The 17,525-nt window shown below is 39.0% G+C and overlaps 1 protein-coding gene across 1 annotated transcript; it reads right to left on the bottom strand.

Moving 5' to 3' along the window:
• Positions 1–7,954: 7,954 nt before the first annotated feature.
• On the bottom strand, positions 7,955–10,766 carry LOC308408284 (uncharacterized protein). Its single transcript, XM_080900483.1, has 4 exons — positions 10,491–10,766; positions 9,670–9,787; positions 9,387–9,555; positions 7,955–8,874 (listed from the first exon to the last, which is right to left on the bottom strand). Exons 2-4 carry the CDS (start codon positions 9,752–9,754, stop codon positions 8,748–8,750), a joined length of 381 nt encoding a protein of 126 aa, XP_080756609.1. The 5' UTR covers positions 9,755–9,787; positions 10,491–10,766; the 3' UTR covers positions 7,955–8,747.
• Between the last annotated feature and the right edge of the window lie 6,759 nt (positions 10,767–17,525).

The following is a 17,525-nucleotide window of genomic DNA, read 5'->3' as shown; positions in this document are numbered from 1 at the left end:
GCGCACAGGAGCAAAACGTTGCCTCCCTCCAGGCTCGTGTGCGTGAATGTGCTGAGGTCTGACTTACAGCAGGTGCACTGTGGGTTCGACTCGACAAAGGCAGGTTGTTACTGTTGCCGTGTAGTGTAAAAAATATCAAACCAGCACAGTAACAACAGCCTGAGGGCGTTACACCCGATGGAATAGTGGGGATGGAAAACTTTTGTGTTTTGTTTTCCAGGGAGGGGCGTTAGTGGTGTGATTGATTTCTAGAAAGTTCTAGGGGGCTCCTTCTATTTCAAAGACTGAGAGGAATCTGCACCCCTGCTACGAGTAATAAAGTACGTCTCTATATATAAATGATCTTGCGACCATGTGCGTATGCTCTGGTGTTCACGAATCAGAAGTAAATCCATCATACTGTAGTAGGAAAACATGGGATAGAAAAAGCAGGAATAAAGTTGGCTCATGTTCTTGTAAACCTATTACACCAAGAACTCATTTACTTCCACTGTGATGTCATGGTGGTATTTATACACCAAGTACCACACCCATGATTGCCATATGAGATATATTTTATTTTTATTATTACTGTCTGTGAGCTGTTCTCAAACAGTGCGAGGTCATTTTTCTGTCAGTCAATCTGAATTTTTCATGAAGACCCAATCACTGACGAATTCAAACATTAAAAGTTTTGTAAAAGAAAAAACCCCAACAACAGCCAAAAAAAAATCAAAGAACAAAAACAAACAAGAACTCAGAGAGCCAAAAGGCAGCGACATTACTAAAACTATGATGTTTTTATTACAGTATAATGGCTTCAGCCTCTTATATCATTGTGATGTCATAGGATGTCGGATTGGAAAATAAAAATGTGCTGCCCTTTCATATGACACATTACTCAATACGGTTTCTTGACTTTTTTTTGTTTACAGGTAAAGGTCAAAATAAAATGCTTAGCCAACCTAAAAACTCATGTGAAGTTTGAAGATGATCCATAAAAGTTTTGAATAATATAAAGTTTTTATTCATTTTCATATTTGGTGTGACATTGAGCTTGTTATTTATATCTACCATCACACAAAACTAGAAAATTATACCTTGAAAACAAACTGTGGGTTCCAGACTGCTAACAAACAGACAATAATCCTGCCTCCCTTCAGGGGGAGAACAATAATTCACGTGTGAAATGTTCTGATGTGTCTTCCTCTTAAAAGGGTGTTTTCTTCTTTGCCACTGTCGCCAAGTGCTTAAGGGGTTGTCTGAGAGTGTTTTTTCTTCTTCGCTCCATTATTTTAACCTTACATTATAAAACAACTATTGTTGTGATTTGATTTGAGTGTCTGAAAAAGATACTATAAAAAAGCTAGCAAAAGTTCTGACCAATCAGATCACTGCATTTAGGAACAAGTATGCTCATAGCTCAAAACGCAAAGCAATACTGAATATAGAATGATGTGGAAATGGCAAAAAAAATAAAATAAAAAATACTAATTTACCTCAGAAATACAGTTAGACATGCTCTGGTTCAACTGGCTGTTTGAAACGATTTTTCCTGAAATACAATGAAAGCAGTCGTGATATGGCTTCAACTCCTGGATCAGACCATGAAATTCTCCCTGCTGAAAGAACTGAATGAAGCCAGAATCTCAGCTTCTTCCTTTTCTTGTTTAGAAACATCAGGACCAGCTTGTCATCGCTTTATGTCCACTACATTTCTTTCATGACATTTTTGACACAACATTTACAATTTTCTTTTCAGGTTACAAGGCTGATTTGCATCCAAAAAAATAAATAAATCAGAATTTCCTCTTGCTTTTTTTGCAGTGTGTAATGGCCTTCAGTCAAACTCCACTGGTATTGGAAAGAAAAACCAGATCACATGTGGTTATGTTTACGTACGAGGTATTGATGCTGTTCCACTAATGGTGGAATATTCCCCTTGATTTCCTTCTTGCAATACTGCTAATATGGTTATGTGACTGTGCCAAAGAAGCCACACTGTGGAAAATAATGAGCTTTAATCTGGTGCTGAATGAGTAATGTTGCTTTCAAATTTTGCATACTTGATTATCCGGTAAGTAACCAGAAAGTGATCTTGAGGCTAGTTACACTTGCAGCATTGATTGTGTTACACTGAAAACTATTTTCCTTACAAGACAAGAACAGAGTCAGAGCAGCTGAATTTACTAAAATGGTAAAAATGGCCTGTATTTATATAGCGCTTTACTAGTCCCTAAGGACCCCAAAGCGCTTTACACATTCAGTCATCCACCCATTCACACACTGGTGATGGCAAGCTACATTGTAGCCACAGCCACCCTGGGGCGCACTGACAGAGGCGAAGCTGCCGAACACTGACCACCACCAGAGAACTTCAATCTATACATCTAAAAACCACAAACCAGGCGAGAAATTTGGGTGTAGTGATGGATGCAGACCTAAACTTAGAAAAACACATTAAGACAATAACAAAGTCAGCTTACTATCACCTCAAGAATATTTCAAGGATAAAAGATCTGATGTCTCAACAGGACCTCGAAAAACTAGTCCATGCGTTCATCTTTAGTAGGCTTGATTACTGTAACAGCATCTTTACAGGTCTACTTAAAAAATCAGTCAGACAACTACAGCTCATTCAGAACTCTGCTGCTCGAGTCCTCACTAAGACCAAAAAAGTGGACCACATCAGTCCAGCTCTGAGGTCTTTACACTGGCTGCCTGTCCGTCAGAGGATAGACTTTAAAGTTCTGATGCTGGCCTATAAAGCTCTGAATGGTTTAGGACCAAAATACATCAGTGACCTCCTGACCATGTATGAACCTTCCAGATCCCTCAGGTCATCTGGATCCGGTCTTTTATCAGTTCCCAGAGTCAGAACCAGACATGGAGAAGCTGCATTCAGCTTTTATGCTCCTTATATCTGGAACAAACTCCCAGAAAGCCTCAGATCAGCTGAAACACTCAGTTTATTTAAATCCAGGTTGAAGACTCACCTATTCTCAGCTGCATTTGAATGAAGCACCAAATCCACACTTTTAAGCTTAAATTTCAAAACTTACACTAACTACTGATCTTATCTATTTCTGATTTTATCTGTTTTGATTTTATATACTGTTTTGTTTGTTTGTTAAGCTTAAATTTCAAAACTTACATTAACTACTGATTTTATCTACTGTTCTGATTTTATCTGTTTTGATTTTATATACTGTTTTGTTTGTTTGTTTGTTTGTTTGTTAAGTGGGTTTAGAGCTCTGGGTAGCTCCCCAGCTGGGTCTAGACTGGGTCTAGAGAGTATTTTAAATTCAGGGAATTTAAAATAGAAAGTAGCTCGTCCACAGAAGGACTGGTAGCTCCCCTATAAGGGTTCAGATCGCGCGAACAGGTGTGAAATGTGTGTGTTTAGTTAGTTTGTTTGTTTGCTTGTTTTAATCAATTTTAAATCATGCTTTTTATTTGTTTTTGTTTCTAATGTCTCTGTAAAGCACTTTGAATCACCTTGTTGTTGAATTGTGCTATACAAATAAATTTGCCTTGCCTTGCCTTGCCTTACCAGTAGGCAATGGATGAAGTGTCTTGCCCAAGGACACAACGGCCGGGGAAAAGAAAAGCTGGGGCTTGAACCGGCAACCTTCCGATTACAAGGCAAACGCCCAACTCTTGAGCCACCATCGCCCCACTACTGGAACAGGTACACGGTTCTTGTAGGACTGCAGAGAGCTAGTACTACTATACTCCTGCAGAAACCACAGGAAATGCTATCCCCCCCCTGTACTGTTTTTGAGAGATGGCATCTCGGTGAGATCTAACCTCTGAGATTTGGGCTCTTACTCTTCATTTCATCATTGGATGGTGAATTATACCAGCAGAGGGGAGCTTAGCATCCTGGGAGAACTGGCCAGCATTTTGCCAATCTGTTGCCATGGTGACGGATAGGATGGCTATGATTCCCCCTCTCCTTCTTTTTCTCTCGCTCTCTTCAACTCTTTGCCGCCCCTTGTTTCCCTCTGCTCGGTCAGACTTGTGTTCGTTGCACGCTTTTCATTTTACAGTATAAATGGCTTTTGTGCTCCTCTTGTTTCTGCTTCTTCTTCTTCTCTTGCTCTTATTGGCCTTGTCCCTTTCTCTTGCTTCCCCTGCCCTCCGGATTTTATTCCCCTCTTCTTCCCTCTTCTTTCCCCGTCTTGCCCTGCTCTACCTCACTGATGGCGAGAGCTTAGAGTGTATTCACCAGAGAGATGAAGTAACAGCTTTCCACTGCCCACCCCCTCCTCTGTCCCACTCTCCCCCCATCCCTCGTCTCTAAACCCCACAGACACATTAATCCTTCGCTCAGGCTCAGTTTACAGACACAATAGGCCTCAAAGAATTGGACTTGAGATAATTGTGTTGCTATCCCATTTCATCTGGAATGGAATCGGGTGGCTCTTGCCACAAAGCTCCGGGTGCCCAGCACACACACACACACACACACACACACACACACACACACACACAGATGGAGTAGGTTTTGGCGGGTGCAGCACTGTAATTATTTCCCCCTTTATTCATAATCATCATCATGAAAATTCACCACCACAGGCTCGAGTCTACATTCCCAGCCCCGCCGTCTCTGTTTGATGTGCTGTCATGACGATATGGTGGCAATATGGTGCCTGCTCTGTGTCCACGTTGTTGCGCAGGACTGTGGGTAATTAACGGCCTCGCCAATATGGACGAACACCTGCTCTGGCAGGCCCTGCCGGTCATCTGGGTTGGCAACCCCCCGACCTCTCGACAAACACCAGGAGGGTGGAAACAGTCGGCTGGAAACTCGTTAAAGTAGGAGGATGTTTGTGTTGGAAGTGAGAACAGGTGGAGATTGTCAGGTGGTGCATCAGTGGAAGGTAGATTGATGATTCTCTGACTCCTTCCCAAATGCAGCCGATTATAAGCTCACCACCACTGAGGAGGAAAAACTGTATTTGCTTTGGAAGTTAAGAAGCCAAAAAATTACCGGCAGGCTAAACTCTGGTTTTAGATTTTTGCATCAGATGTTGGAACTCAGCTGAAGGGGTTTGCTCCCATTCAACCACAAGACTATTAGCAAGACTAAGCACTGAAGATAAAGGCAGTTAGGTTTGGCTCACAGTAGACGTTCCAGTCCATCCCAAAGGTTCTGGATGGGGCTAAGATCAGAAGTCCAAGTTCTACCACTGCAAAGAGGGAAACCATTAATTACAGATAAAGGAAAAAGGACAAACATAACATCTCATTCAAAGTTGGAAAGACACGGTAGAGATGATAGTCATCAGACACGAGGACCATGAATGAGTCATAAGGGAAGACGACAGATGCGTGCAGTTTAACAGTTTCTCTAATATGTTCAGTAATTCTGACTAAGAGGAAGAACAGAGCACTCTTCCATACGCAGCACGGAGACGAGGAGGAGGAATAATGTTTTCATTTGTTTCATTACAATTTGAAACATGCAGGTTTTTTGTTTCATGAACACACAAAAAAAACATAATTGACATCCACGTGTGACAACATGCAGACAATATTAGCTACACTGCATATCTTGTATGAAAATTGTATTGTTTCTGGAGCACAGTTTGCACTAAATATTGTGTGATCGTGAACAGTCACCCTGTGTATTTCAATGTGAATGTAATATAATTAAATTCTGCTTATCTAGTCTTACTGGCCACTTTATGGTTAAGGTGAGTACATATGTTTAAGTGTTAAAGTTTATTCTTGACACTTCAAACACTTTTTCTACCTCTCATCAGTGTCCAGTTTAGAATAACCAGTTATACGTTACAAGATACTAATAGAGTTTTAATCTGATATTTATTAACTCCAGAGAAGATGTTTGTTTAATCAAATAAAAATTAAATATGTCATTGTATAATTGTGGAAAATTATCTTTCCATTTATTTGAGCCCAGGTTAAACCATGAAAATGAACAGAGCAGAGCCTTCTGCTACCAGAAATGTTTTTTGGCCCCTAAGTGTGAATTTTAAGATCAAATAAAAAGCACAAGGTCTACTGAATAACATCGGAGCTTTTTCTTGTCTCTATACAGTGTTAACCTGGAAATAACAACACCGCACAGAGGTGAGTTTTATATGCTCTAAGTCTTCATTCTGATAAAGGTTGGAAAACTGTTGAGGAATTGATGTTTACATCCTGTACAGATACAGTTTCAAACACAACAAAGCAAACTTTGGCTAATAATTACTGAAGAAAGGAAGGCAAGCACACAGTGCTGTGCACACAGAGTTGTTCCTCCCAGCCTACATACTTCACCCTTTGTCCCATTATCTTTTCTTCAGCATTTGATCTGCTGATTACATAATTGTCATTGTATAATCGCCTTTATAAAAAACAAAAAACTGACCTGCATAATCAGAGCCGTCTCAGAGTCAGGATCTATCTATCGTTCCAGAAGCTAAAGAAGCATTATGCTGCTCTAACTGTTATTTGCTGCCATTGGCTAACAGAATTAATCAAGAACAGAAATAAAAATATATAACAGAATAATGACAAATAAAAGAAAGGAAAGAAAAAGTGCCGCAGGTGAGATCAGACAGAGGCTAAGACTTCAGGGTTGTGTATATGTGTATTTATTAAATGAAGTCTGTGAAAGCTCGCAATCATTTAAGAGTAAACTGAGATATAAGCAACATTTTTAAATTAATAAAATATCCAAGAATGACCAACAGTGGAGCAAATGCCCATTTCTGGGGAATTAAAATGTGCCCCAGATGTTATGAGGAGTATTGTAAAGTTGGAGCTTCCACTCGTTTTTACAAAACATACAACGCTTCATTTTGCTATGGATTTAAATTCCACAAAACTTACATCCCTTGAAACCACAGGGAGGATGCTTCCATATTAAACGCAAATTATTTGATGCAATAAATAAGAAGAGAAAAAACCCTCTGCCCATTTGATTTCACCTACTCGGATTACCTCTCGTGTCACACACTGTGTCACGGTGTAGTCTTTCCCTGCTCAGTTACAGCCCCTCAAGTTGGGGAAGATCTTGTGTATTAAAAGATTTTTGTGTTTGTGTGTGTGGAGTGAGTGTGGCATGTGGAGCAATGTCCAAACATTGCATGTTTCTTCAGATTTTTTAATTAATAATCCAAAATTGGAGCCATTTGTCTTGATGTAAAATGTAATGTTCACATAGTGTTTAAATTATGTGTTGTTAATGAGGTTTATATCAATAAGGAAGCTGGAGGAATAATAATTATTGACTTGTGGAGAAGGAGCTTGATTAAATAATTGTGCACTCCTTCACGCTCCTCTTCAGATATGTAAACCAAATCAGCAAATGTTAACCGATATTGTTGTGTATTCAGTTTTCATTTAGTTTGCTCTTTTTTTCCTAAATGACTTTGTTTATACAATTTACATGTTCAGAAATAAACTGAACAAAGAAATGATGCTGGCTGGCATTTAAAGTCAGGCAAAGCAACCGAGACTTCAGAGAGTAACGCTGCAACATCCAAACAAGCCTGAGCTTAAGAATAAATACGCTTGTATAAAAAGTGTGTAGTACCAAAGCGTCCTTGTGAGGATCACCGTTCTGCTGCTGGCAAAGCTACATGCTTAGTACTGCTGGGGGTGATGAAACATGGCTATCATAGATTCATTATCAGTTTGGAACAACTTTACTTGCTATTTTTCATCCTTAAAATATTGAACAGGTGTGTTTGTAAACAGTGTTGTGTATGATAGATTAAATAAGTAAATACACTGTAAAAAAAAAACGTGCTGTTTTTACAGGAAAACCCTGGCAGCTGGGGTTACCAGGGACTTCCTGTAAAAACGCTTTACAGATGCAACTTGTAAATTGATTTACAGTGAATGAATCTCAGATTAAAACTGTTAAATCTACAGGAAAAAGAAGTTAATTTCACACATAGATGTGATATATAAATACACTATTTCCTGTATCTTTTACAAGTAATAAATGCTTTTTGTGGATCCATAAACTGCAAAATTAACAGGGAAATATCGTACAAAGAACTAATTTAAAATGGTAGAACTACGGTGAAACTGTGCATATTAAATGGAGCTGCTCTGTAAATTATACATAAAATCTATGCTGAATATTATATGTTTTAATGTAAAATTTTAACCATAACCCAGCAAATTTCTTACTGCTACGCCTACACCCAAACATGCAAAAATACACATGAGAAAACACAAGAGAGGAAAATATCACTTTTGGGAAATTTATTTTGCAGCCACATTAGCAAAATGACAGCAAATGGATCCATTTTTCCAACTAACACAATATGCAAGGCACACAGCAACTACACAATTCAATCAAAATATAGGCTATAAAAGCTGTGGAACATTCCTGCAAAGCAAGAACCATGTTCATGAAACAAGCATTTGTTAGACCCTCCACCAGAAAAAGTTAAATAACCTGTTAAGACTTTAAAACAAAAAACACATATTGTGCCAAAAATGATCATAATCACCGTGCAACGCAACACGCACCCTGCTGTCACCACAACCATGGCCCTGGTCAGAAAACATCAGCAAAACCACGTGGTGAAACAAACCTACACATGTGGTCTAGAAACACTGCAGTAGCAGCATGTTGTTTTTTTTCTTTTCTTATGTAAATAAAGAACATTCCTACAAAGAAAGAACATCTTCATGAATTGGCTTCATGCATTCGACCAGTAAAAGGTTCCAGTACACATTGTGGAACAAAATTAACAAAGTAAAACTAACAGTCCACAGAGAGTCAAGATTTAGGCTTAGCGCCACTCGTGGTCGGCGAGATCCTGAATCAGGGTGAGGACTCGAGGGTTCACACTGAGACGACGCTTTGAGTTTTTGTTCTCTACTTTGGTTCCTTTTTCTGGGTTTATGGAGAAGAAACACCTGTAGAATAACAATCATATAAAAGTTTATTAAGCATTTTTATAATTGATCAGTTAAAATACACATACAAAGTAAGTAAAAATTAAGTATATACATATATATACAGTCATGGCCATGACCACGTTCAAGACAAAGTATAACCAAAATGCTGTGGGGAAGTGAACAATGCATGGTCAAAAGTATTGGCACCCTTCACGAGTGTCTTCTGCAGTGATATGTCACACTTTAGCATTGTTAAAATCCAAAGCAAAGGTTATAGGTAGTCAGACGTCAGTTGACGCTTGGTCTAGCCCTGAGTCTCGGCCAGGCTTGGACCCAGATTCAGACTGTTAATGTATTTAAAAAAACCAAACAAACAAAAAAAAACAACAACAAAAAACAGAAAAAACAACTGAAACCGGCTCCAAAGCCGACCGAGACTCAGAGCCAGACCTGGACTCGAACCACATCAAAGCCAGACTCCAGATCCCAGAGTCTCAGTTATGAGAAATAACAAAGCCATATTTGTTCACCTCTGAAGAAACTCTAAAGTGGAAGCCAGCTCAGATGGATAATGGATGTTGAAATTGTAGTAGCTCCCGAACATGAGGCACAGTGCAGAAATGAAGGAGGATATGTTTGTGCTGACGAGGTGCCGATCAACACTCAGCATGTATCTTCTTGAGGAATAGCAGGACTGTCCTGTGAAGAAATTATTTAACAGGTTATATCAATAAACACGGCAGTCACATGACATTCTATAAAAAATGCACTTAAAAAAAAAAAGAGAGAGAGAGAGCTATGAAACAGACTTACCACACATGATAATAGTGGGTGTCAGAGGCACTTGCTCCAGTTGTACCTCATCTGCCAGACATGTATCTTCAACACAGAGAAGCATGGACTCCTCCTTCTCTTCAAAGTAGCTGAGTAGCTGTTTAAGGTAAAAGAGACACATGTTTCTGAGATAAGAATGACTATCCTTCTCTGGCATATCACTGGCTGAACTAGCAGATGCCATGGTTTCATGTGTGTTTTCTGAATATTCTGTACTGTCATTTGGGGGCTGAGGACGAGATTCCTTGTACATGTCATCAATACCATCTGGGGAACAAGCTTTATGCTTCCTACACATGTGAGAAGTAAATGATGACTTTTTTGTAAACATATGCTTACAACCACTTACTGGACATGACACAGACCTGCCCCCTGCAATATGATCATTTAAGTGAGACACTAGCTCTTTCACTGTTTGAAAATGGCGGGCACATAATGAAACTGCACATTTTAAATCTGCAACAAGAGCTTTAGGAGTAGCTTGAAGTGCAGGTGCATTGTGCACACGATAAAAATGCCCCTTGAAAGCAGAGTACGTGGTGAATGTTTGGCTGCAATTGGCGCCAACACATTTAAAAATACAACAAGGCTCATTCTTATGCACTCTGCAATGTAGTACATAGCCTCTTAATGTGACCAATACCTTTTTACAAAAGACGCAGATGATCATTTTTAGTATTTCTAAAGTTTGCCTGTGCTTTTCAGCTGAACTACCATGCTAGCGCTAGGTTATGAGCCTTGGTCTAAATATCAACTGGTGCTTTTATCTCGAAAAAACGTCGCCAAGATATTGAACTTACCGTGCAGACTTTCTGACGAACAAACACAGATCCTCAAAAAACACTTGAAATCGTATGTTTGTAATTTGTCCTAACAACGTAGTTGCTGAAAGTTCGATGTTTTCTTCTCCCGTCTTCTCTCTCGTGCTGGCTCGTTAGCTATAGTCGTGAACTAGGCGCTCTTCTCCTCCCGCCCTCACGTCATTATCCAATCAGAGACGAGCTTCAGATGCACATTCAAAATTAGGCGCGCTCAGTGCAACTGTGAGTGGCCTGAAGTAGCTTACAGCTCTGTGGAGATGAGGCACCATAGAGATCCTATGGGAGGCACTGTAAGTTTGTTTAGCCTTTTATCCGGTTGTTCAGTGATGACGCGACGAATCCTACTTCCGGGTCTAAAGTAGTCTGCGTTTAATATGGCTTTTGTGTTGTTAACATGTTTAATGTTATGTATTTTCTTCTATTTGATCTCAAAAAGCTCCTAAAACAGTCAGTGATCACTGTTGACCTCCCTCGGCTTTTATTACCGCTAATCATTTATTTAAGCTCAGTTTTTAAAACCTTACGATGTAACTACAGCCCAGCCCATGCAGCAGTATATGAATGACTAACCTCGTATTGTGGATGGATTATCTCAGTTGTTCTCCTGGCTGAAGTTTGGTCCTTTTACAGCATCCTGCCATGCGATTACATTTGTTCCTGACCACCGAGAACACTCACGGTAACTTTTATCGAGTGGAAAAAAAGTTAGCTTGTTTATATTATGCTAACATAGCTGTGTCGCTAGCGGTCACGTAGCACATCATTATATACCAGCTAGCCCAACTTCAGTAACCCTACAAACGTCACTGCTGTTTAGTTTTCTGTCTTCATTTATGCTGGAAGTGATAACAGAGCTGTACGTTTTAATTTGTTTCCAAAACCCAGCAGTCAGGACATGCTATATTGTATTTAGATAGAAGCTAGCGAGCTAACTTCATGCTAACTTCTAACTCCGTTAAATGTCATAAATTCCGTTTTCATGGATGCCTGGATGTTAAACTCAATTGTTACACCTGGTAGAGCAGAACGCTGATCATTTTATTAAAGATGAAAGACTTTAGACAGTTTTTCAACTCTCAGTAATGCCACAGTGATCGTTTGATATATGGACCTGCAGCGGAGTTTAGACCCAGACACGGCTAGTGACGTCAGACTGAACAACCGGATAATGAGACATTGCTGACCTAACCCAAAAAAGTATTCTAGTCTAAGTATCACATTGCAATTAAAAGAAACATAAAGAATACAAGCATTATGACAGAAGCATTACTTAGTCGTTAAATAATAATTTCTTATTGGTTACCCTACAATAGGCTGCAAATGATTTAAGAAAAAAACATGATGTAAACAATTTTAATTGTATATTTTTATATAGCCTATAAATGGAGAGGCAACCTCTCAGGTTCACAATGACATCTTCTGTGAAAACATTTTTATTAGTCCAATCCATGACTTTGCATCATTTCATGAATCATGTTAAAAGTAGGCCCAGTACATCCATGCAGTTGTAAAGTGACTTACATATACGTCATGTGTTTTTAAGGAAAACTGACTAAAACTGTGATTTTTACAGTATTTGCATGTCAAATTAACATGATTGTTTGGTTATGAGTATTACGGTGTTTCACTGTTTTTATTCACAGTATTTGTAGTTTTAACCAATAAATTTGATTATAATCACACATTCATGTTGTAAATATAACAGGAACATTCTGTTTAAAGGTTTACAATAATTCACTGTGATCGAAACAGGAAAGTTGTGTTTTGGGGTTTACTATACATTTCTGTAGGGGTTTTACATGGTTTTTATGTCAATTTCACTGCCCTTTTTTACAGTGTAGTCCTGCTATGTCAGTCCAGATTTTCTCTTCTTACTAAATTTGCTCTTGTATCCACTTTTTGTCTTTTGCTTTTTCTTCTTCCCTCTTTGCATTCTTTTTGTGTCTTCTCATTGCTTCTTCCCCACCTCAGCAATCAACGTCCCTATCACACGGTCCCTGCTCCGCCCTGTAGGGGTCACTGTGGCTCTTTGTCAGCCCCCTGTGCGACTGCAGCCCCTGTAGTGAAACGCCTCCCAGGCATCATTTTCTTGGTCAAAGTATAAAATGTTTTTTGTGCATAATGGAAGCTGGAGAATATTAACGGGGCAAATATCTGATTTCATGCAAAAGAAAATATCTGATGTACAGAAAGGAATATTAAACACGTCTCCTGGTATTGTAGTGTTTTGTGTGATGCGATGCTAAACAAAAAGAGATTCTCACTCTCACAGAGGGGGGAGAAGGAGGGAGGGAGGGAGGAGAGCAGCTTTATGGCCTCTTTTAAGTTTAATACTGTACTGAAGTTGCACACGTTAAAGGGTCAGTACATCCAAGTTTTAAAGGGAAAAAAAAGCAACTTATTGATCCATGCAAATAGTTTTGGTTTTTACAAATTTGTATGTTTTTGCATGCAAATCTGTAATAACTGCAGTCAAATTAAACTTTATTCTATCTCCATTTCCCATGCTTGGAAACCAGTCTCAGCTTTGGATTTGTCATCACTGGGTCTATATAAATCTGATTTTAAATGACGCTTTACCAACAATTTAAAATAAAATTAAATAAATAATCAGATAACTGAACTAGAAAAACTGTTTGTATATTCCCATGAAATACAGATGAAATGCCCGAGACAGCTGGAACTTGTACTAGTGAAAGTACTAAAATCTGCCCTCAGATGGACATCACCTGGGAAGAGGATGAAAAGCAGACTGAGGATAACATGTAGAAAGATTGTGCTGGCTAAGCTACAAGAGAAGGGTCTCTCATGGGGACATCAGCGAAACACTGTGAAAGCTGCAGCTCTATGCCCCATTGTACAAGAAAAGCCTTAAAATAATAAAAATGATCATGAAAATGTTTGTGAAACTATTTGACGTCTAGTGTATGAAAGTTGTCGTTGTTTTAGTATAATATCATTATTATAAAAAAAAAATCCTAGTTCGCCATGCAGCCGCTTTCATCCTTCAAGCTCGGGTCCTCCAGTACGACAGCCATATCTGTGTGTCTGTGTGAGTATACGCTCCCTATAAGGAAGCAACTTGTGACAGTGGGAAGGAAAACTCACTTTTCAACAGGAAGAAACTTCCAGAAGAACTAGTATCAGTCATGAGCAGTCATCTGCATGTTGTGAGCATAATCTATTCTTAGACTTCAGTAAAAAAAGAGCCCAGATTTCTTGTAATTCAAGCCCGTCACCAAATCTTCATCTTTCCTTCAGGTTTAGTGAAGTTGATCATTTTAAACTTAGAGTTAGCTTCACTAGAGATACACTCAAAGAAAACGTGATTTATTATTGCCTTTTATTCATTTTAGGCTCACACTGACTTATTACAAATATATCAAAGGGAGCCACTGTGAACTAAAAAGCATTCACAGGGTTACTGAAGCACATCAATAAATTTAGAAACACTTAAAGCAACTGGCCTTACATTTGAAAGCAGTAGGAATGGCTGCAGCTGAAAATAGTATTATGAAGGATTCAATGAAAACAGTTATAAAGGTTGCAACGTATAAATTCATGAACCGCACTGCGTGTTATTAGTTAGCAGGGAGTCAAGCAGATGATAAATGAAATCAATTTAGTTTTACTTATGTGGGATTCGTTCAGAGTAACAGTCACCTCAAACCTCCACAGGAAGCTAAAGACAATCATAGGATCCCCTATGAGCAGTGTTTGGTAATGGCGGGGAGGAAAAACTTCTTTTTAACATTTGCCACGACATTTTATTCAGATGCAGAGAAAGAGCTGACAGAGATGATGAATCACAATGAACACAAACTACGAGAGGGAGGACAAAATTGACACACAGTATTGGTAAATTACCACACGGAGAATGAAAATGCAGAGTGCATCAACAGCCAAAACTATAACAAAGTAAAGTTTGAAGCCAAGTCTTAACAGTAAAAAGGGTGCTGGTTCCAGTTAAAGATGAAAGATGAATGGTTTTGAGCCTAAACTTGATCAACAATGGAAGGTTTTTAGCACAGATGGAAATGAGGCCGGTGCTAGTGTAATATTTATGGCATAGAGATAAACTGCATGGTTGCCATGTTTCATGTGTATGAGAGTTAAATAACCACAACTAGAGACCATTTTACAATAGTACACTAATTCCATATGTGTCTTACATGCTAGTTCACATCTATACATCAGATACATCAGATGTGTACCTAAACACATGTACACATGTATAAACACATTATAGATTTAAAAGAATTGGAGCAGGGCTGGGGGCTATGTTTGGTGTAACATGTTATTGTAATCACATCACATTTTTCAGTAACACAGAAACACACTGCTGTCCTAAATTCAACAATCATCTTGCAGTTATGAATTAAAGAATTATGTCATCTTTACATGAGTTTTCAATTATCTGCATGACAGGTGGCTAGATAACAACATCACCACAGCAGCTAACTTTGGTCTTCATGGTAAAAGGCAAAAAAAAAAAAAAGTTTCACTGTCAGCAGCTTTTGGGGAGTAAAGAGATGGACGTATTTATTGCACTTAACGACAAGAATGTACTGGTAAAATGCAGCTGGGCCAGAGACTCCTACCCAGTGCTGCTAACAGGACATCAATGCTGTCAACCCCAAACACGTAATATTAAAGCTGAGTGCTCACCCCCACCAGCAGAGTCTATCATGGTGGCTTCATGAGTTCATCTTAGAAAAGCAGAATTCCTTCTGAAACTTTACTGCTTTCATGTGTCTCTGTGGTTGGTCCACTTTCAGTTCACCTCGACAAACAAACAGCACCAGTGAAAATTCAAGTTATTTGTTCTGTATCAGACTAACAATTTGATAGTGGTCCAAATGGGCAAACACACCTAAGCTCCAGTACAATGAACACACTGGGTACACGGAGGAGTCACCAGACTGATGAAGTGAGAAATCTTGATATGTTGCAATACGGTTTGGCTGTGAAACCATAATGCACTCTGGGGCTTACCAGGAAAGAATATACTCTGCCAAAAATGAATCACATGTGGCATCCCCGACACTTTATGATAAAATAAAAACTTGTCAGGCTAAAAACTCAACATTACTTATTAAAAGTGGGTTTTTCTTTTTAGTCTTATGTAAATATCAGAAACACTTAAGAGACTACAATTCTCTGTTCACATTAAGGCTCTTAGGGAATCTGACCCAAGCAACAACCTCTGGAAGTAAAAAATTGAAGTGGAGGCCACAACTGCAGTTCCCCAAGTGGCCACTTGAGGCTGCCTCCAAAGTCGATCCTCATGGCCAACTTCAGAAGAGAAATAAACATGTTTACACCATTGTACAGAAAACAGTTTTGGTATCCATACAGTAGCTACTATTCACTATTTGAAAAAACAAAAACAAAACAGGCTTAAAGGCTCGAAATTGGCATTTTTGGGGGGACTGTGTTGACAGGTATGGGTACATGTGTAATTCACTCAGACCGGTTTAGTTACTAAGTTAGCATTTAATATAGTTGATGGTTCAGATCAGATCTTCACAAGCCAATGGATAATGTCTGTGTAATAACGGGCTGGCCCTGCTAAGACAAACTAGTAGTCCACCACTGTTGTTTTGATGTCATTATGCAAAACAAGCTCAAATCATCAGAACTCCTCCAGCATGCTGTTAGATGGTTTGAGGAGCTTGGGCAAATGTGCAGCAGCATGCTTGGTGAAAACCAAACACATTACAAACATCTCCACTTTGGTCTTGTTTGTCCAAAGGACGTCGTTCCAGAAGTCCTTTTAGAGAGAAGAGGCTTTCTCCTGGCAACTCTTCCAAACAAGCCATATGGTTCAGTCTTTTTCTCATTGTGCTGTCATGTATTTTATCCTTTAACATGCTAACTGAGGCCTGTAGAGTCTTGCAGTTTCTGTGAGCATTGCTGACGTTGCAGTGATTTTACACAGTGCCCTGGAGACTGTGGCACTGTGTTAACACACACGTGACATATCCAGACCACGAAAACATCTCCTTTTGTAGAGTTTTATTTAAATAGCATTAACAGGCTTACTCTCTTAATTCCTCTGAAATATCTCCAAATTAAATTTCAAATGATTACCATTTCAAAGCCGATTTCTTCCTCATCATTACAAACTCAAGAGTGAGTGAGTGAGTCTTGTCTGCAAACAGTTTACAGATTGTCTCATTGCTGTTTCAAAAGACAGGGAAACAAAACTCATTCAGAATCTTGGAGAAAAACATAAAATAGCAAAAGTATTTTTTACTGTTGCTGAAAAAACAAAACAAAACAAAAGATTCATTATAAAAACTGCAGCTCGGATCATCTGACCTATTAAAAATGACCGTTCACGTCTGCTGCCATTCTACTTTAATGCTGTACACAGAGCCTTAATGCACAACAAATAATAAGCATTAGTGTTAACGATGATAACGAAGCAGCATTCATTAAAACCTGATGTCAGCGTCCTGCAGATGAAAGAGAACTAAGGCATGAAAAGCAAAATAGAAGATATTTATGGGTCTGATGAAGCAAACACACACACACACACACACACACACACACACACACACACACACACACACACACACACACACACACACACACAAAAACTAGTCTTCATTTGCTGCCTTTGTGTTCTCTCTCCTTTTGGCTGTGTTCTTCATTACAGGGAAATCATACCCTGCAGAGCCACTCGGCAGTATCTGACTCAGTGTAATAAATGTATATTCTACTGATACTGTAGCAACTGTTGACTCAATCCCTACCTATATAAAGAACATGTAGGCTGTATGTGTGTCAGCTGTCAAACATAATGAGACTGTGCGCAGATTAGACAAAATGTAGACAGCAATTATTCACTTAGAAGTTTATGTTTTGTGTCTCCCTGTACACTGTTCACCACAGATGTATTAGAAAGCTCTCATGTCACATTTCCGATGTCTTGTACGCTCCCATTTCTACATACCAACTCTGGCTTTTAGCCTTTGCTTGCTCAGTGAAGTGTAACCCTCACAGGAA

Source organism: Rhamphochromis sp. 'chilingali' (genome assembly GCF_963969265.1).
Source record: "Rhamphochromis sp. 'chilingali' genome assembly, chromosome: 13".
Classification (NCBI taxonomy): Eukaryota; Metazoa; Chordata; class Actinopteri; order Cichliformes; family Cichlidae; genus Rhamphochromis; species Rhamphochromis sp. 'chilingali'.
Note: the sequence above shows the minus strand (reverse complement) of the source record. Positions and strands in the feature narration are given on the sequence as shown.